The sequence below is a fragment of the Atractosteus spatula genome, chromosome 25, assembly GCF_055471065.1.
Source record: "Atractosteus spatula isolate fAtrSpa1 chromosome 25, fAtrSpa1.hap1, whole genome shotgun sequence".
NCBI classification, from domain to species: domain Eukaryota; kingdom Metazoa; phylum Chordata; class Actinopteri; order Semionotiformes; family Lepisosteidae; genus Atractosteus; species Atractosteus spatula.
The window spans coordinates 5,333,641-5,353,924 of NC_142730.1; the positions used below are offsets into that span (position 1 = coordinate 5,333,641).

The window sequence follows — 20,284 nt, forward strand, 5'->3', positions numbered from 1 at the left end:
TGTTAGTGGCTGCTGCGCGCGTGTTCAGTGGGGAGCTCTGGGTGCTCGTGGCGCAGGGCGGCTGGGGTCAGTGTGCAGGTTAAAATGAACCACATCTGCAGCGGACTTGCTCGAGCCTTTATTGAACTGTAGTGACCTGTGTGCTGCACTAGGGGTGAGGGGCGTAACTGGGGTCACCGTGTGCTCCACAGCCAGTTTCGTCGGCGGGGCGTCCTGTCTGTCAGCTGTGTCCATCTGTCCCAGTAAGGGTTCCTGGTCAGGACAGCGTCCCCTGCAGTACAGAGACCCCTGACTGAGACATTTCTATCCGCTCAGGCTGACTGATCGACAGGCCAAGCCCCAACCGAGAGAGCTTCCTGTCTGCTCGGACTGACTGACTGACTGAGAGAGCTTCCTGTCCGCTCGGACTGACTGACTGACCGAGAGAGCTTCCTGTCCGCTCGGACCGACTGACCGAGAGACCTGCCTGTCCGCTCGGACTGACTGACTGACCGAGAGAGCTTCCTGTCCACTCGGACTGACTGACTGACCGAGAGACCTGCCTGTCCGCTCGGACTGACTGACTGACCGAGAGAGCTTCCTGTCCGCTCGGACTGACTGACTGACCGAGAGAGCTTCCTGTCCGCTCGGACTGACTGACTGACCGAGAGACCTGCCTGTCCGCTCGGACTGACTGACTGACCGAGAGACCTGCCTGTCCGCTCGGACTGACTGACTGACCGAGAGACCTGCCTGTCTGCTCGGACTGACTGACCGACCGAGAGAGCTTCCTGTCCGCTCGGACTGACTGACCGACCGAGAGAGCTTCCTGTCCGCTCGGACTGACTGACTGACCGAGAGAGCTTCCTGTCCGCTCGGACCGACCAACTGAGAGAGGAGTTTTAAAGGACTGACCTGAGTAAGTGTGGGCGGAGGTAGGCACGTATACCACGGGCACCGTCTGGGTTCGAGCCAGCATGAGGCTGTACACTGCGCAGACAGAGACACGCGGTCAGCAGGATGGCGGAGCGGTGGCCCAGGCGCGGTCCGGCAGTGGCCCAGGCGCTCTTACCTAGGTAGAGCCCGGCGGTGAGGGCCAGCACGGCGAACACGCTGAAGAGCAGCAGGTACTGGGAGCCCAGCAGCGTCGGGGCAGGCCTGCTCTCCTCACAGGGGGGCGGCTGGCTGCCTGCAACAGCACAGGGCGTCAGCGCTGGTACGGGCAGGAGAGCTGCCCCCGGCTCGGGCGACACTGCTCACACTGACACAGGAACCAGACGACACAAGCAGAAACTACACAACCGTGCGTGTCAAATTGAGAACAAAAAGGTGATTTCCTTTACACAAAGAGTGGTGGGAGTCTGGAACAGTTCCAACCATGGGGTGGGAGCCTGTACCTTCTTTCCGGGAACGGCTGTGTGACCTTTGGATCAACTCCGTGCCCACAACCCCAGAGCCGGGCGTACGCTGACCTGCTTCGGGCTCGACCGCGATGACGACTGACTGCGTCTGCTCCGTCATGGCGCTGCTCAGCGTCAGCTTGTGTGTGGCCTCCTGCTGGAGCAGCCCCAGGGTCGCAGGGTACACAGACACGACGAGCAGCGCCGGTTCTTCTGCGGAGCGGACCGGATCAGACAGCAGCACCTCCGGGTGGTCCGACTGGATCTGGACACGCAGTAAAGACAGGAGAGCAAAGCAAGTGGGCGGTGCCACCCCTTCTCCTGCCCCCCTGCTCCCCCCCCCCCCCGGCCTCAGCGCCGCCTCACCCTCAGCGAGTCCAGCGCTGCGTCGGTGCCCAGCACGCGGAGCTCTGTGACCGGCCGGCTGGGGCTCAGGCTCAGGCGGCTCTGGTTGCAGTAGAATGCGGGCAGGAAGGGCAACACACCGTGCCCCCCTCTCTCTCGCCCCTGCTCGGGAGCGGCCCCCCGCAGGGCAGCGGAGAGGGAGACGGAGAGCAGGGCCGAGGCCAGGGCTCGCCTCGCGGCCTGCGAGTGCGGATGCACCGCCACCATGCAGCTGTACTGCCCTGCAGGAGAGAGGGGCACAGGACGTGTGGGCCCCTGCAGTGCCCCAGTCTGACCCTGGACAGCAGCAGCCCTTCTCCCTGTGGAGGGGGTCATTATTCCTCTAATCTAGCCTTGAATTGCTTCACCGTCACTTTACCTGCAACAACTACAAGAACACATTTTGGGCAACCAAGCAGAATCACTTTGCTTTTAAAGTTTTAAAGAGACATTCAGCCTGAATGCAAACAGCACTGTCTTGAGAAGGCCCATAGCACCCTAGCACACCCGCCAGAGCCCTCACCGGAGTCGGCACTGTAGTGGGAGGTGGCGGTGAAGACGGACTGCAGCGTGCTCTGCAGACAGGTGGAGCTGTAGTGGAGAGAGCACACCAGCTCTGTCTGTGGCTGCAGCACGTTCTCTATCGCCTCCCTCTGGGGCTCACTGCACTGCGCTGTGGGCAACAGGCGGGGACGCTGTCACACACTGACCAGCTGGCTCACCTACTGGCTACTGGTCCTGAGGGTCTGGCCTTCTGGCCTGTGTCAGTGAGGTGGACAGAGACAGTGCAGTCCTGAGGGTCTGGCCTTCTGGCCTGTGTCAGTGAGGTGGACAGAGACAGTACAGTCCTGAGGGTCTGGCCTGTGTCAGTGAGGTGGACAGAGACAGTGCAGTCCTGAGGGTCTGGCCTGTGTCGGTGAGGTGGACAGAGACAGTGCAGTCCTGAGGGTCTGGCCTGTGTCGGTGAGGTGGACAGAGACAGTGCAGTCCTGAGGGTCTGGCCTGTGTCGGTGAGGTGGACAGAGACAGTACAGTCCTGAGGGTCTGGCCTGTGTCGGTGAGGTGGACAGAGACAGTACAGTCCTGAGGGTCTGGCCTGTGTCGGTGAGGTGGACAGAGACAGTGCAGTCCTGAGGGTCTGGCCTGTGTCGGTGAGGTGGACAGAGACAGTGCAGTCCTGAGGGTCTGGCCTGTGTCGGTGAGGTGGACAGAGACAGTACAGTCCTGAGGGTCTGGCCTTCTGGCCTGTGTCAGTGAGGTGGACAGAGACAGTGCAGTCCTGAGGGTCTGGCCTGTGTCAGTGAGGTGGACAGAGACAGTGCAGTCCTGAGGGTCTGGCCTTCTGGCCTGTGTCAGTGAGGTGGACAGAGACAGTGCAGTCCTGAGGGTCTGGCCTGTGTCAGTGAGGTGGACAGAGAGTGCAGTCCTGAGGGTCTGGCCTGTGTCAGTGAGGTGGACAGAGACAGTACAGTCCTGAGGGTCTGGCCTGTGTCGGTGAGGTGGACAGAGACAGTACAGTCCTAAGGGTCTGGCCTGTGTCGGTGAGGTGGACAGAGACAGTGCAGTCCTGAGGGTCTGGCCTGTGTCGGTGAGGTGGACAGAGACAGTGCAGTCCTGAGGGTCTGGCCTGTGTCGGAGAGGTGGACAGAGAGTGCAGTCCTGAGGGTCTGACCTGTGTCAGTGAGGGGGACAGAGACGGTGCGGTCCTGAGGGTCTGACCTGTGTCAGTATGTGAAGCCCCAGTGAGGTGGACAGAGACAGTGTAGTCCTTGGCTCCGAGCCAGTTAGTGAGGAATCTGTCCTTTGGCAGGGAGAGAACAGGCACTGCTGCCGGGACCACTGTCACCTGTCACAGAGCACACAGCTGTACACCACTCTATATACAGAACAGCACATACACAACTCCCCACTCTATATACTGTACAGAACACCACATACACAACTCCCCACTCTATATACAGAACAGCACATACACAACTCCCCACTCTATATACTGTACAGAACACCACATACACAACTCCCCACTCTATATACAGAACAGCACATACACAACTCCCCACTCTATATACTGTACAGAACACCACATACACAACTCACCACTCTATATACAGAACAGCACATACACAACTCACCACTCTATATACTGTACAGAACACCACATACACAACTCACCACTCTATATACAGAACAGCACATACACAACTCCCCACTCTATATACAGAACACCACATACACAACTCCCCACTCTATATACTGTACAGAACACCACATACACAACTCCCCACTCTATATACTGTACAGAACACCACATACACAACTCATCACTAGACTGTATATACACAACTCAGGACTTTTATTCCACCCTCTCTTTCTCACCTCTCTCAGTGCCTGTTGCTCACCCTCCAGTCTGTAGTACACCACCACTGTCCCAGCATGCTTAGCGAGGGCCGCCCCCGTAGCAGGGTCGATGTGCAGCGTCTGATTGGATGACACCTCCCACCAGCCTGGGCGCCCTGCGAGAGAGCAGGGAGGTGAAAAAGAAAGAGTTGGGGCGAGGGTGAGACGAGCGAGGTACACCAAGAGAACAAGGGGGCGATCACAGCTGGCTCAGCGCGGGGTAACGCTGAGCACGGCAGAGACAGGTGGGTGGACAGTATCCTGCTGACGAACAGCCCAGTAATACCACAGAAGTCCATCACCCCTCAGGAGGGCCTGCAGCTTCCTCAGCAGGTGTCCAGATCCACACGGGTCTGCATTAGCCGCTCAGCCCACGACAGGACAGGCCCTGCAGAGTCACGACGACGAGCGAAAGTAAGGACAGAGAAGTCGAGAGGGGAGGGGGTACCCTGGCTGTCTCTCAGCGGGGTGGAGAAGCAGACGAGGTGTCCGGGGCGCAGAGGCGAGTGCGGAGGGGGCGACAGGGCGTGCAGGACCAGGAGTGGGGTGTAGTCACACAGGGCGGGGCTGCGGGGGTCACACACCCCCAGCACGGTCAGTCCGGGGGACACCGGCTGCGCCCAGAACAGCTGGCTCTGCGGGCCCGCACTGATCTGGATCAGGTCGTCTCTGCAGGACAGACAGGGGGAGCGAGAGCAGCTTGTTCCACACACCCGCCAGCCTCGGTGTAAAGAAGCACTGTGGATCCAGGAAGGGAGCGGGCGGAGACAAGAGGACAATGGAGAGAGAGCAGACAGGACGGCAGAGAGGGAAGAGGCAATGAGGCAGACCGAGGGGGTACCTGCTGGGCATGAACCGCAGCTGAGCATCGTGGGCGTTGAAGTGCTGCCCCATGCTGTCGTACAGCAGCACCCGGAAAGAGAGGCGTGCGCCCAGGGGGAACGCTGGGAGCCCCTCCTCCCCTGAACTGCGAACCCCCAAATCCACAGTCAACCGTACAAAGCACACTGGAGACACCTGGAACACAGATAACAGGGATTCATCCGGAACGAAGCTCAGCTCTGTGCCAGGATCCGTCCGGTCTGGTCCGGCTCGTAGGGGCTGTACCTTGACGATGAGCAGGATGGTCTGATTGACCCCGCAGGGCTCCATGATGACGATCTCCAGGACAGCCGACCCCGTGGCTGAGCCTGACCGCACGAGGCCCTGGCGGTCCACACTGACCAGGCCTGCGTCCCCCCTGCACTGACACACCTCATACTGAAGGGGGCTCACTCCGTCCCTGTGACGTATACAGCACACGACTGTCCATTAGTCCTGTAATGGAGTGTATAAGGATGAATTGGGGGCATTTAAGGGTGGTCTAAGAGGTATTAGCTAGTATATAACCAGCAGCTATATCACCCTGGAGCTATATAACCAGCAGCTATATCAGCCCACCTCGAGCTCAGTACAATAATGCTCCAGTACAGTGATGGGGATACCATGCTGTAAAAAAGGCGCCGTCCTTCGGATGAGACATAAAACCGAGATCCAGACTCTCATTAAAAATCCCAGGGTGTTTCTTGAAAAGAGTTGGGGTGTTACCCCGGTGTCCTGGCCTTTACCCATCATGGCCTCCTAATAATCCCTATCTCTGAACTGGCTCCATCACTCTGTTCTCCTGCCCTCTGAGACCTGGTGGGTGGAGAGCAGACTGCCATTGCATCATCCAGGTGGGGCCGCACACCGGTGGAGTGAGCTGGTGGAGGGGATCCCCATGACCTGTAAAGTGCTCTGAGTGGAGTGTCCAGAAAAGCGCTATATAAGCGTAAGGAATAATTATCATTAGAATTAGTCAGCTTTGGGGTGCTCACCGTGTAGTCTGCAGCCTGTGCTGGGAGTAGGGTGACATAAGAATGACTCGGGAGGGTCCGGCGACAGGCTGGGCTTCATCAAACACCTGCGCGCGCACACACAGAACCAATCGTCAAGATTCAGAACCGAGTGAGGGTGAAACCAGCCCGGTGTTAAACACACACCTACCGTTATCCGTATCTCATCACTGAGCTCTGCCTCCTCTCCGGCTGCGCTGACCAGGACAGCAGTGACCCTGAGGCTGGCCCAGCCGGCCGACACGGCTCTCACCAGCACAGAGAAGCACTGGCTCGGTGAGACTCGAACCGCTGTCTGAGAGAGCAGCACACAGAGTCACGCAGAGGCAGGGCGCCAGAACGAGGTTTGACTGAACCGCTCAGAGAGGCGCAGTGACCTGTGCATGGCGGGGCTCCACCTCCAGCACCCCCGGCTTGTCCAGCACCCACCGGAAACTCCATCTGCCCTCCGTTCCCGCAAATGACAGGGGAGTCTGAGAGCTACTACCGCCCATCACATACACAGGCATCTATAAGACAGACACGTCAGGAAACAGGCAGGGGAGAGCGACAGGATGCCTGCTCGGGAGAGGAGAGCGACAGGACGCCTGTTCTGGGGGGGAGAGCGACAGGACGCCTGCTCGGGTGAGGAGAGCGACAGGAAGCCTGCGCGCCTGCTCGGGAGAGGAGAGCGACAGGACGCCCGCTCGGGAGAGGAGAGAGACAGGACGCCCGCTCGGGAGAGGAGAGAGACAGGACGCCCGCTCGGGTGAGGAGAGGGACAGGACGCCTGCTCGGGTGAGGAGAGCGACAGGACGCCCGCTCGGGAGAGGAGAGAGACAGGACGCCCGCTCGGGTGAGGAGAGCGACAGGACGCCTGCTCGGGAGAGGAGAGAGACAGGACGCCTGTTCGGGTGAGGAGAGCGACAGGACACCTGCTCGGGAGAGGAGAGAGACAGGACGCCTGTTCAGGAGAGGAGAGCGACAGGACGCCTGCTCGGGAGAGGAGAGCGACAGGATCTCACCTCTGCACCTACAGGAAGACGGTCAAGGGGAGCCTGGACCCTCACTGATGTCAGGTTGAACACCTCCACCTCCACCTCATCCTGGAGGACAGAGAGATTGTCTTACAGACAGACAGAGATGGACAGAGAGAAAGAGTAAAACAGTGAAATGACAGAGACAGTAGTAGAGAGTGACCTCTGAGAAGATGGTTACAACTCCAGTGTCCTGCTGCACAGTCTGAAGCACGCCACGCACATGTACCGTCCCCACGGCAACACCACGCACAAGACCCGCCTCCGTCACCACAGCAACATGGCTGTCACTCACAGTGAAAGTGACACTGGACCGGGGGTGAGGCCCCCCCTCTGCCACCACCTAAGAATAATAACAGGCAACATAGCAACTGGAACAAGATTTTCACCAGCAATATCAGTGAAGAGGACACTGGACAGTACCACACCTGTCTCTCACTGCCAAATGCCAGAGCCATCCTTCTGGGCTGCAGCCTGAAGGGATGGAAAACCTGCACAGACAGAGGAGAAAGAAGAGAGGAGAGATGGAGAAGTCTGCACTCAGCTAAATGTGGAGGTCAGGAGTCTCTCTCACCTCTATAGGTCTGTGAAAGGAGGTCAGGAGTCTCTCTCGCCTCTATAGGTCTGTGAGTGGAGGTCAGGAGTCTCTCTCACCTCTATAGGTCTGTGAGTGGAGGTCAGGAGTCTCTCTCACCTCTATAGGTCTGTGAAAGGAGGTCAGGAGTCTCTCTCGCCTCTATAGGTCTGTGAGTGGAAGTCAGGAGTCTCTCTCGCCTCTATAGGTCTGTGAGTGGAGGTCAGGAGTCTCTCTTGCCTCTATAGGTCTGTGAGTGGAGGTCAGGAGTCTCTCTTGCCTCTATAGGTCTGTGAGTGGAGGTCAGGAGTCTCTCTCACCTCTATAGGTCTGTGAGTGGAGGTCAGGAGTCTCTCTCACCTCTATAGGTCTGGGAGTGGAGGCCAGGAGTCTCTCTCACCTCTATTGGTCTGTGAGTGGAGGTCAGTATTGCTCCACTCCGGTCCCTGGCTGTCAGCAGCAGGTTGGTCTCCCCTACAGAGTCCCCTCGTACCCGGAACCCTGTCGTCACGCCATCCATCGGGCCTATCTGCCTGAACACATGCACAAACTGATTTGACAGACGTCTAACAAGCACCACACACATAACAGAGCAGGCACAAGCACAGCAGTACAGCTATGGTCACCATCTAGGCAGGCTGAGGAGCAGGTGCCATTCTAATGTGGCGGGGGTCTGGAGTTGGACAGGAGGAAAGCCTGAGCGTTCTTCACTGAGTACATGAACAGAACAACCGACACAGAGAGAGAGAGAGAGAGACCAGCAGAGATACAGAGGCAATTTAGAGACAAGAGAAAGGCACACAGAGAGAGAGAGACAGGGAGACAGTGAGAGACAGAGACAGACAAACGCTGTGTCCTCACTGCACAGAGACGATGGCAGAGGTCATCTGCACCCGGAGGTCCATGAGCAGGTGGTACCGGGAGGAGAAAGGCTGTCCGAGAGCGTCCAGCACTCGCACCCTGAGGGGGGCGCTGTTCCCAAGCTCCACCTGCAGGACACATACATGATGAGAGAGGGAGAGAGGGAGGGAGGAGAAAGCAAATAAACAGAGAGACTGAAAAAGAGAGGGAGAGAGGAGAGGAAGGGAGGAGACAGTATAGGAGAGAGGAGAGAGTGAAGAACAGAGTAAAGAAGAGGAGAGAGTGAAGCAGAGAGACCAAAGGGCCAAAGAGCTCAAGACCTCTTTCAAACAAAGAGGAGAGTTAAGGAAGGAGATGAGTGAGGGAGAGACACTGGGATGGTCGGACTTTGTCTATGAAGTCCATCTCGAAATCCCAGATGTCGGAGACGGTCAGCAAGGCTGCAGCCGGGTCAGCAGAGGTCACACAGAGGTCGTAGCCCAGCAGTGCAGAGGAACCAGGCCGCAGGGGGGACACCTGGGGTGAACACCACCACCACTGTTATTATATTACACTGTAACATGGAAAACTGTACCCCTGTATGTACTGCAAGTACGCTCACCTGCACTGCGCTGTGCTGCTCCAGGAAGGCGATGTCAGCCAGGTCACTGTCCTGCAGCCTGAACAGGAAGTGTCCAGAGCCCTTGACCAGAGACAGGGTCTCCTGCAGAGACAGACGGAGACGCTCACGCTGCCCTGGGCCAGTCAGAGGGTGTCCATGTCACGAACAGTAGATATGGTGTGCTACCGTCACTGCAGGGTGGTTGAATAGTGTGATGCGCTCTGGCTCCCAGCGAAAATCGTCCACCAAGCGCAGGTCCACAGACACGGAGAGTGTAGGCAGAGAGACACCCTGCAGAAGAGGAGCACGCCATACTGTCACATCTTCAGTGACACAAACGCACTGTCCCATCAGTGTCTACTGCAACACAAACACCTGTTCGCTATGGCTCCTTTACAGCTCTCTGTCTGTCCCAGACTGGCAGTGAGATTAATATCCTGACTCTATAAGGGCTGTGTCTCTACCTGCAACACTGACACAGATCACAGTGAGACTGGGGCTCCTTTACAGCTCTCTGTCTGTCCCAGACTGGCAGTGAGATTAATATCCTGACTCTATAAGGGCTGTGTCTCTACCTGTAACACTGACACAGATCACAGTGAGACTGGGGCTCCTTTACAGCTCTCTGTCTGTCCCAGACTGGCAGTGAGATTAATATCCTGACTCTATAAGGGCTGTGTCTCTACCTGTAACACTGACACAGATCACAGTGAGACTGGGGCTCCTTTACAGCTCTCTGTCTGTCCCAGACTGGCAGTGAGATTAATATCCTGACTCTATAAGGGCTGTGTCTCTACCTGTAACACTGACACAGATCACAGTGAGACTGGGGCTCCTTTACAGCTCTCTGTCTGTCCCAGACTGGCAGTGAGATTAATATCCTGACTCTATAAGGGCTGTGTCTCTACCTGTAACACTGACACAGATCACAGTGAGACTGGGGCTCCTTTAGAGCTCTCTGTCTGTCCCAGACTGGCAGTGAGATTAATGTCCTGACTCTATAAGGGCTGTGTCTCTACCTGTAACACTGACACAGATCACAGTGAGACTGGGGCTCCTTTACAGCTCTCTGTCTGTCCCAGACTGGCAGTGAGATTAATATCCTGACTCTATAAGGGCTGTGTCTCTACCTGTAACATTGACACAGATCACAGTGAGACTGGGGCTCCTTTAAAGCTGATTCATAAAACAGAAAACTAAGAACAGTGTAAAAACTGTAATGCCCTACTCACTTGGATATCTAAATCCACACTGAACAAACCACAGTATGTGCAGAATTCGGCACCCAGAATCCTGACCAGGCCTAGCGATCACATTACCCCTGTCCTGGAGTCCCTGCACTGACTTCCTATCACGTTTCTTGTTGTCTTCTAAATCTTCATGCTCGCCCACTGGTTCGTCTAATTCTGTTCTCCTGCTTCTCCACCAAGCCCATCTATTCTATCCTTACGGCTATCAGAGAGTCACTTTCCCTGAGTTGTTTCAAGTCTGGACTGAAAACCTCCTTCTTTAGAAGGGCTTGAGTTTAGCTGGTTTCTGTGTCTTTCCCTTTGCTTTCCTGCTGTATTCCAAACCCTCACATTAACGGCTTCATTCTGCTATCTCCTCTCACTGTGTATTTATTCTTTCTCTCTCTCGGTAAAGCGCTTTGAGAAGCTGTATGAAATAGACGGTTTTAAACGTACTGTATAAAATAAAGCTGATAATTATTATTGTAGTGGTTATGGTTATTACTATAAGGGAAGGAAGGGAATGGAGAGGTCCTGACCTGTATGCTGACCGGGTTGGCAGAATCGTGGTGCTCGGCAAGGCTGGCGGTGATGGTGACTGTGCCAGTCTGACCGTGGGCATGCAGGATCTGACGCCCTGAGGTCAACACCACCAACAGGAGGATCAGACTCCCACTCACACTGAACATTACAGTACCTGGTCTTTGGGGATCTCTGAGAGAAGAGATGTAGATGCACACTATCGGAATTATTCTTAGAGGTAGTATCTGATCGAGCTACGATCCAGTGATACTGTCATGTTGATTACTGTTCCTCTCCCTCCTGCCATCATCACCACAGTCACAGCTAAGTCTGCGGAGGACTGACCGTGCAGCTTGGCGTGCCCAGAGCCCGTCTGTCTGTCCTGCAGGCTCATGGGCGTGTCCTGGGCGACGGACAGCAGGGAGGGGTTGGAGGAGTGCCAGCGCACCGCCTCCGCAGTGAAGTTGTCGAACTGGGCCCCCTGCTGGTCGAAGGCTGCCAGTTCCAGCACGGTGTCTCTGGAGCTGGGCACGGCCGCCTGGCACACAGAGGGCAGGGGTCAGTCGCGCACAGAGGATCGGAGGCACGTGGGATAGCCCGCGTCCTCGCAGCAGGGACCGCTCAGGGCCGGCGTGGCGCGCAGGGCTCCTGGGTCTCGAACTGGGCCGGAGGAAGGCTCTGAGCCGTCCGCCAACACAAGATCGCCCGTGGGCAAGACGGACAGCGGGCAGGGCCGCTCCCTCCGCAAGAGCGGAGGGGCGCGGCGGGAGGAGGCGCTACTCACCGTGCTGCCGTGGTAGAGGGGCTGGGGGCAGGGCGAGGGGGCCAGCGGGGATGGAGCAGAGGGGGGGGGCGGCGGCGGAGAGACGGGGGTGAGGGGGGGGGCGGCGGAGAGGGTGGAGACGGGAGTCAGGGACAGCCTGGCCGGCAAGGCGCACCCCACCCTGACCCGCACTTCCTCTGCGCTGGGCCGGGGGTTCAGAGGCCCGGGGACGTTCCCGCTCCGGAACACCAGCCGCTGGGGACAGAGCCAGAGCAGAGCAGCAGGGTCACGGCGCGGCACCGTTAACTGCGGATCACACCGACGCGTGGTCTGGGTCAGTGGTGCCGGCCGGGCTACCTGCTCCCCCAGCGCAGTGCAGGTGACCCGGTAGGCGTGCTGGTTCCGGTGCAGCTGGGGCGGGCGCAGCGCGGCGATCTGCACCCCCCCGCCGGGCTCAGCCAGCAGGTCACTGAAGAAGCGGTCGGGGTCCAGGACCCAGGGCTGCGGCCCGCCGTCGAACAGCAGGTCTCGGGCCGCTCCGTTCGCCAGTAGGACGTCCGACAGCAGCGCCTGGGACGCAGAAATGCAAGCTGGGTTCTGCCAGCTGTACAGCAAGAGCCTGAACACCTTTTCAACCCTGAAAGCGTTACAGCATCGAGCACACAACTGTCATGTTTCCCCTTGGCCCATAAAGAGAAGAGCCTGCTGTGATACCCGCAGGGGCCTGTAGGAGGCGAGAGTCGCCGTGGCAGTGATGTAATGCTGGTCTGTCGCCATCCCGATGGTCAGCTGTGTGTGACCCGGTCCGACCGCCTCCAGCCGGACTCCGCTGCAGGATCCCGGTCCGGGGCCGAGCTGGCCTGCCGGGATACAAGATGGCACAGACACGGTGGAGAACACGCCGGGCGCGCTCAGTCTGGGCACCTAGCAAGAGGAGACGCCCTGGTCTCACATCGCCCGTGAGCCGGGGGCCCCTCACGCACGGAGCACAGCCCGCCCCCCCTTGGGGTTACCTGGCACAGCCTCAAAGACCCCCAGGCGGTCGGGGTGGGTGTCCAGGGGCAGCAGGGAGCAATCCGTCAGCAGCTGGGGCATCTGTGCGTTCAGGGGATCTTGGGGCGAGGGCTTGATGCTGAGGGAGTCCCGAGGCAGCTGAGGGGGTGTCTGCAGATGTGGGGCCTCAGGGAGGTCAGGGAGCCCCCACACAGCCAGAGGCAGGTTCACTGACCCCCCCACTTCACAGTCTCCCTGCTGGGGCAACAGCTGCATCTTCACAGGCCTCAGCACCAACACCTGCAGACACATTGTGGGAAGGAGACAACTCTGGCTATCGGGCGCAGACAAGGGGAAACCTTGTCTGAGCCTGCAGGGTACTGGCACAGGCGCCTGAGAACGGGTATAACAACACTGGACCAGCTGTCCTCCTGGTGTAACAGGCCTGAGCCTTCACCACTGGACCAGCTGTCCTCCTGGTGTAACAGGCCTGAGCCTTCACCACTGGACCAGCTGTCCTCCTGGGGTAACAGCCCTGTGTCTTCACCACTGGACCAGCTGTCCTCCTGGTGTAACTGCCCTGTGCCTTCACCACTGGACCAGCTGTCCTCCCAGTGTAACAGCACTGTGTCTTAATCACTGGACTGGCTGACCGGCTGTCCTCCTGGTGTAACAGCCCTGTGTCTTAACCACTGGACCAGCTGTCCCCCTGGTGTAACAGACTGGACCTTCACCACTGGACCAGCTGCCCTTCCAGATCATCCAGCAGTACATCCAGTACATCTCCTGGTGTAACAGACTGTACTTTAACACATGAAGCTGACCTGTAAGTTGTCAGGCACAGACCTGTCTGTCTCAGTGTGCAGCGGTGTCTCACCCTGGCTAGCCCGCAGTGGGAGGGGTTCTGTTGGTCTCTAGCCTCAACGATGCTGACGCCCAGAACTGAACCGGCCACCACGCTCCCGTTCACCGTCACCATGGCGACGCTTTGATTAGAGGACGCCCAGCTGAAGTTCCCACTGCCCCCTTCAACCTGCAGCAACAACGCAAGACAACACTGCACAGCCAGGGAGCACAACAACAGCAGGGTAACAGCGACACAGCACCACAGAGCAGACTCAAGGGTCCGTATCAGTGGGATGGCTGTGAAAGATGAGCGCCTCTACACAACATGGTTACGAGAGGGAGCTGCACTGTCCGGTTGTCACCTGCATCTCGTAGTGGTACAGCCCGTCTCCCGGGTGCCAGGGCAACGCGACGACGCTGGGCATGAGGACAATGGGGCTATAGATCTCCACTTCCTGCTGGTGGTTGATTGGAGGACTCAGAGGCAGGACTGTACCATTCTAGAGTTCAGGAGATGGGGGGGTGAGGGTAAGGCATGGTTAGGGCTGGAAAAAGCTCTCTTCAGGGGTTGCACATCAATCACCTTGCGACTCCTCACGGGTCGCCCTCTAGCACTGTACCTCAGTCGTTATGGATCCCAGCGCGGCTCTGATGAGGGCTCGTCCCGGGCGCAGCGTCTGCACCACGTGGTAGGAGCCGTTGGGGGAGGACAGCAGCGTCTCGAAGTGCAGCTCTGACAGCTCCACTGCGATCCTCGCGTTCTGGAACACACACAGGCGGGCCCGGGGGGCGTCAGGCCAGCGGGAGCACCAGGGGACAGGAGGTCAGGAGACAGGTGTACCTCAGACAGCTGAGCAGCGTGGGAGGCGCGGTCGTGGACGCCCACGGTGATCTGATAGACTCGGCCAGTCTGCAGAGCCCACCTTGCCTCGGGCTCCACGCTCAGGGCTGGGGACACAAGGACAGTCAGACACAGACAGGTGGCGATTGGCACACACGGGACACTGGCTGACTCGCGGGGCGCTAGAAACCTTAGCACTCACTCAGATAGTGCGGCTCCACCACAGAGATACCGCAGCTTGGGAGCTGAGAGGCAGCCTGCATCTGGATGTCTGGCCACAGAGCACTGAGGAAAATCACCACACACACAACAAGGCAAACCTCCGTTCACACACTAACATGTCTTACTGCCTATATAAACTACACAGGAGAGGTACAGGTACAGGTAGGACACAGGCAGATCTAGGATACAAATACAGGAGAGATACAGGTACAGGAGGGGTACAGGTACAGGTAAGTACAGGTGAGGTACAGGTAAGTACAGGAGGAGTACAGGTAAGTACAGGTGGGGTACAGGTAAGTACAGGAGGGGTCCTGGTACAGGAGGGGTAGAGATAAGTACAGGAGGGGTACAGGTAAGTACAGGAGGAGTACAGGTAAGTACAGGTGGGGTACAGGTAAGTACAGGAGGGGTCCTGGTACAGGAGGGGTAGAAATAAGTACAGGAGGGGTACAGGTAAGTACAGGAGGGGTCCTGGTACAGGAGGGGTAGAAATAAGTACAGGAGGGGTACAGGTAAGTACAGGTGGGGTACTGGTACAGGTACAGCAGTTGAGTGAAGGATACTGGAGTGTGTCAGAGAGAGGGCTGTGTGGCCCAGCTGCAGTGCGGTCACTGTTGCAGTCTCCTGATCCAGCCTCACCACCCCCTCCTGGGCCTGCAGGACCAGCTCGTACCCCTCTGAGGACAGGGGCACTTCTAGGACACGAGAGAGAGAGGGGTATCAGAGCTCCACAGCACAAGAAGCACAGTCAGAATGGTCTACATCATTGTGAAAACTATCACTGTCACACCTGAACACCTGCCTTACCTACCACACGCCATGCCTGACAGGCATCGCAAAGTAAAATGAGCACTTTTACAGGGACGTCACAGTAACGCCAGGAAGGATAAAAAGGAAACGCATGAACAATTAAAGGTCATGTCCTCTCTCCACTGGCTGTGTCTTTCTCGTACCCTGGTCCCTGCCCTGCAGGCGCCTCCAGACCCAGAACCTCAGCACAGAGCCCAGCAGCAGGTAGACGTCCTGGCCGGGGCTGAGGAACACTCTGTCCAGGACCAGCAGCCCCACGCTGTCCGCGGGCACCTCCTGCACACACAGTCACCACGATTTCAGTATGCTTTCACTATGCTTTACTTCACTCCACTCTGCTTCTGTCTAAGACTCAATTGTATTGCACTATATTGTGTACTCTGTAGTCCTGTACTGTTCTGTACTGTACTGTGTTCTACTGAGGTGACTCTGTAGTCCTGTACTGTTCTGTTTCTGTACTGTGTTCTACTGGGGTGACTCTGTAGTCCTGTACTGTACTGTACTGTGTTCTACTGAGGTGACTCTGTAGTCCTGTACTGTACTGTACTGTACTGTGTTCTTCTGGGGTGACTCTGTAGTCCTGTACTGTTCTGTTTCTGTACTGTACTGTTCTGTGTTCTACTGGGGTAACTCTGTAGTCCTGTACTGTTCTGTGTTCTACTGGGGTGACTCTGTAGTCCTGTACTGTACTGTACTGTACTGTGTTCTACTGGGGTGACTCTGTAGTCCTGTACTGTTCTGTACTGTACTGTGTTCTTCTGGGGTGACTCTGTAGTTCTGTACTGTTCTGTTTCTGTACTGTACTGTTCTGTGTTCTACTGGGGTAACTCTGTAGTCCTATTCTGTTCTGTGTTCTACTGGGGTGACTCTGTAGTCCTGTACTGTACTGTACTGTGTTCTACTGGGGTGACTCTGTAGTCCTGTACTGTTCTGTACTGTACTGTGTTCTTCTGGGGTGACTCTGTAGTTCTGTACTGTTCTGTTTCTGTACTGTACTGTTCTGTGTTCTACTGGGGTAACTCTGTAGTCCTATTCTGTTCTGTGTTCTACTGGGGTGACTCTGTAGTCCTGTACTGTTCTGTACTGTACTGTACTGTGTTCTACTGGGGTGTAATGTAGTATATTATGTGGTATGACATAAGCAATGCAGGAATGACCTTGTACTCAGGATGGCTCAGAGAAACTCGAACCCACGCTGCTCCACTACGGACTCCTGCCACGAGAACATGCTCTCCCCACAGCCCCTCCCTCTCCAGGGCAGAGATGTGCTCTGGGGCGGAATACCCTGCCTCTGTGAAGCGCACCAACCTGCTCACAACAGCAGAGAGACAACACTGTCACAGAGAGACACACAGAGACTCCACTGTACAACAGCACAGAGACAACACTGTCACAGAGAGACCCACAGAGACTCCACTGTCACAGAGAGACACACAGAGACTCCACTGTCACAGAGAGACACACAGAGACACCACTGTACAACAGCACAGAGACAACACTGTCACAGAGAGACCCACAGAGACTCCACTGTCACAGAGAGACACACAGAGACTCCACTGTCACAGAGAGACACACAGAGACACCACTGTACAACAGCACAGAGACAACACTGTCACAGAGAGACCCACAGAGACTCCACTGTCACAGAGAGACACACAGAGACTCCACTGTCACAGAGAGACACACAGAGACACCACTGTACAACAGCACAGAGACAACACTGTCACAGAGAGACCCACAGAGACTCCACTGTCACAGAGAGACACACAGAGACTCCACTGTCACAGAGAGACACACAGAGACACCACTGTACAACAGCACAGAGACAACACTGTCACAGAGAGACCCACAGAGACTCCACTGTCACAGAGAGACACACAGAGACTCCACTGTCACAGAGAGACACACAGAGACACCACTGTACAACAGCACAGAGACAACACTGTCACAGAGAGACCCACAGAGACTCCACTGTCACAGAGAGACACACAGAGACACCACTGTACAACAGCACAGAGACAACACTGTGAGTCAGCCTCCCAGCCCGCTGTTGGTCAGTCAGTGGCCAGTGGGTCAGCGGTGTTCTTCCTCACCGGACTCTCTCTGCTGTGCTCGGCCCCTGTGTGTCCGAGTCCGCCAGCACAGACCAGTGGAAACGCAGGCCGGCCAGGGTGCTGAACGTGTTCCCTGAGAGAGGGGCAGCAGGGGTGGGAGAGGGGTTAAAGGGTGTCTGTGACCGGACTGGGCTGTGACTGCAGGCAGACTGTGCGCCGGAGCACCTTCACAGTCCTCTGCCGTGACAGACAGCTGGACGGGCGGATCCTCCGTGTACAGCTGCCGTGTTGTCGTGACGATCCTGATCCGGGTGATACTGTCCACAGTGACATCACAGCGCAGCACACGGCCTGTCACTGCCCGACACAAACACAGCAAGACTGAGAGTCTGTACAGTGACTCTACAGCTCTGATGATGATGAAGGAGTGTTCATGTGAAGATACAGAGGAGCTGGACTGAGTGTCTCTACAGTGACTCTACAGCTCTGATGATGATGAAGGAGTGTTCATGTGAAGATACAGAGGAGCTGGACTGGGTGTCTGTACAGTGACTCTACAGCTCTGATGATGATGAAGGAGTGTTCATGTGAAGATACAGAGGAGCTGGACTGGGTGTCTGTACAGTTACTCTACAGCTCTGATGATGATGAAGGAGTGTTAGTGTGAAGATACAGAGGAGCTGGACTGAGTGTCTGTACAGTGACTCTCCAGCTCTGATGATGATGAAGGAGTGTTCATGTGAAGATACAGATGAAGGTTGTCTTTGTGTCTCTGTTTGTTTCACGATGCTGGAGCGACACTCTGAAGCAAGAGCAGTGTTACCGGACTCCCGGGCCTCCACCACGCTGGCCTGACGGAGCGGCTGGGCAGACAGAGCGGACACCAAAGCACTCTGGGAGCAATCCGCGCCAGCGAGAGAGGGCTGATGGAGGGGCTGCACACCCACTACCTCTGGCCTTGAAGTGACCCTGGCAGGGAACAGCACCATCACGTAGTTCACTTAGCCCTGCTGAGGAATATGGCAGAAGAGCCCCAGAGAGCCTGGACACTCCTCCACACTGCTGCCCTGTCTCTGTTCTCCTCAACAGTGCTACTGCAGATATACTACTGCTACAGGCAGCAGCTATATCACCCTGCAGCTCACAGACCAGGCCTGCATCCCCCTGCACTGACACACCTCATACTGAAGGGGGCTCCCTCCGTCCCCGTGACGTACACAGCACACGACTGTCCGACACAGCCCGGGAAGGGCCAGGGTTTGACTGGGCCTGTAACGGAGTGTATAAGGATGAACTGGGGGCATTTAAGGGTGGTCTAAGAGGTATTAGCTACTCTGATTAACCAGCAGCTATATCACCCTGCAGCTCCCAGCTGGCAGCCCCACTGAAGCTCAGCAGTGTGAGCCTGGCCAGTACCTGGAGGGGAGACTCCTGGGAAAGCTGAGGCTGCTGCAGAAAGAGGTGTTAGTGGGACCAGTAGGGGGCGCTCACCCTGCGGTCTGTGTGGGTCCTAATGCCCCAGTACAGTGATGGAGAGACTATACTGTAAAAAAGGTGCCGTCCTTCAGATGAGATGTAAAACTGAGGTCCTGACTCTCTGTGGTCATTAAAAATCCCAGGGTGTTTCCCGAAAAGAGTAGGGGTGTTACCCTGGTGTCCTGGCCAGATTTCCCATTGACCCTTACTAATCATGGCCTCCTAATAACACCCGTCTCTGAACTGGCTCAATCACTCTGCTCTCCTCCCCACTGAGAGCTGGTGTGTGGGGAGAGGACTGGTGCACTATGGCTGCTGTCACATCATCCAGGTGGGGCTGCACATTGGTGGTGCAGGGGATCCCCATTAAAGCGCTTTGAGTGGAGTGTCACGAAAAGTGCTATATTCTTATTATGTCACCTAACAGTGCGCCCCCAGGCGGCTGACAGTTCACCACACCTCCAATGTCACCCTTGAGATTCAAGGAGCCGCTACTGGGATGACAGGTTGACACCGATGGGACGATTTTCCGGTTGTCTTACCATGTGTAGCAGCCCTCCTCCGCCTGCAGGGTGAGGCTGACCCTGGCCGACCCCGAACAGGGCAGCAGAAGTTTGGGGGCGCTCAGCCTCGCCGCCCCCGCCGGGCAGATCAAGTTCAGGGAGAGAAGCGGCAACAGTAACACTGCCCACAGGCACGGCGAGAACATCGCTCTTTAGATACAAGCTACTGCTCCGCCGGGAGAAAATCAAAACCCGCCATTTTCCTCCGAACTCCGCGTCAAACGCGAACGAAAAATTAAACGCATTGATCTGCTAATTCAAGATCGTTGAATCGTGAATATTTAACGCTATAAAGCCAAGAAAAGTGCACACCGCCGGTCAAATATTTAAAATATTGGCATTTAACTCCAACGTTGGACAACCTATTTAGAAAAGAAACGTTAAGGACAGTAAATATTTACGACTTCAGATTGGTCGAATAAGTCTAGCGGTTTGAATGGGTTTTAAAATTTACACCTCAACCCACTATGCTGAACAATTAACCGGAAACGAGCGGATTTAAATTAATTCAAATTAAGTTGTTGAAATAACGGACTTTACGAAAGGCCGCTTCCGGTGCTGGGAGAGACCAAGGCGTCGGGGGGAGAGGGTAGTCCCAAAGCCCGTAAAGGGGGCGACGACTCAATGTATTATAAAACCGCACCCCTGAGTTTATTACTATCTCATACAATACATTGTGCCTTTAAAACGGAAAAGACATTTAATTAAAAATAAACACATTTCAACAGGCACGCCCCTCTCTTTCCGAACTTGGTGGTTTCCACAAAAACGGGTATGGCGGTTGCCGTGCACGCGCCGAACGGGCCTTCGCGTGACGGTTTTCGTTCTTGTTTCGCGGTGATCTGGACAGAAGGGCTTTCAGTGACTTCCGTATTTAAG

The 20,284-nt window shown here is 56.3% G+C and overlaps 1 protein-coding gene across 1 annotated transcript; it reads right to left on the reverse strand.

Moving 5' to 3' along the window:
• Positions 1-2: 2 nt before the first annotated feature.
• On the reverse strand, positions 3-19,551 carry LOC148815183 (nuclear pore membrane glycoprotein 210-like). The gene is made up of 44 exons (XM_088905087.1): positions 19,385-19,551; positions 18,500-18,635; positions 18,190-18,229; positions 17,592-17,723; positions 17,406-17,499; positions 16,503-16,620; positions 15,456-15,588; positions 15,066-15,197; positions 14,483-14,551; positions 14,281-14,387; positions 14,060-14,200; positions 13,802-13,939; positions 13,471-13,626; positions 12,614-12,893; positions 12,315-12,460; positions 11,958-12,170; positions 11,409-11,855; positions 11,183-11,375; positions 10,855-10,952; positions 9,273-9,377; positions 9,087-9,188; positions 8,873-9,001; positions 8,486-8,613; positions 8,025-8,190; positions 7,479-7,541; positions 7,280-7,393; positions 7,039-7,119; positions 6,412-6,543; positions 6,186-6,329; positions 6,017-6,102; positions 5,268-5,442; positions 5,002-5,177; positions 4,609-4,829; positions 4,140-4,276; positions 3,896-3,906; positions 3,280-3,390; positions 2,843-2,953; positions 2,490-2,671; positions 2,287-2,436; positions 1,746-2,005; positions 1,452-1,644; positions 1,052-1,168; positions 895-969; positions 3-61 (listed from the first exon to the last, which is right to left on the reverse strand). The coding sequence occupies exons 1-44, from the start codon at positions 19,549-19,551 to the stop codon at positions 3-5; spliced, it is 6,168 nt and encodes a 2,055-aa protein (XP_088761213.1).
• Between the last annotated feature and the right edge of the window lie 733 nt (positions 19,552-20,284).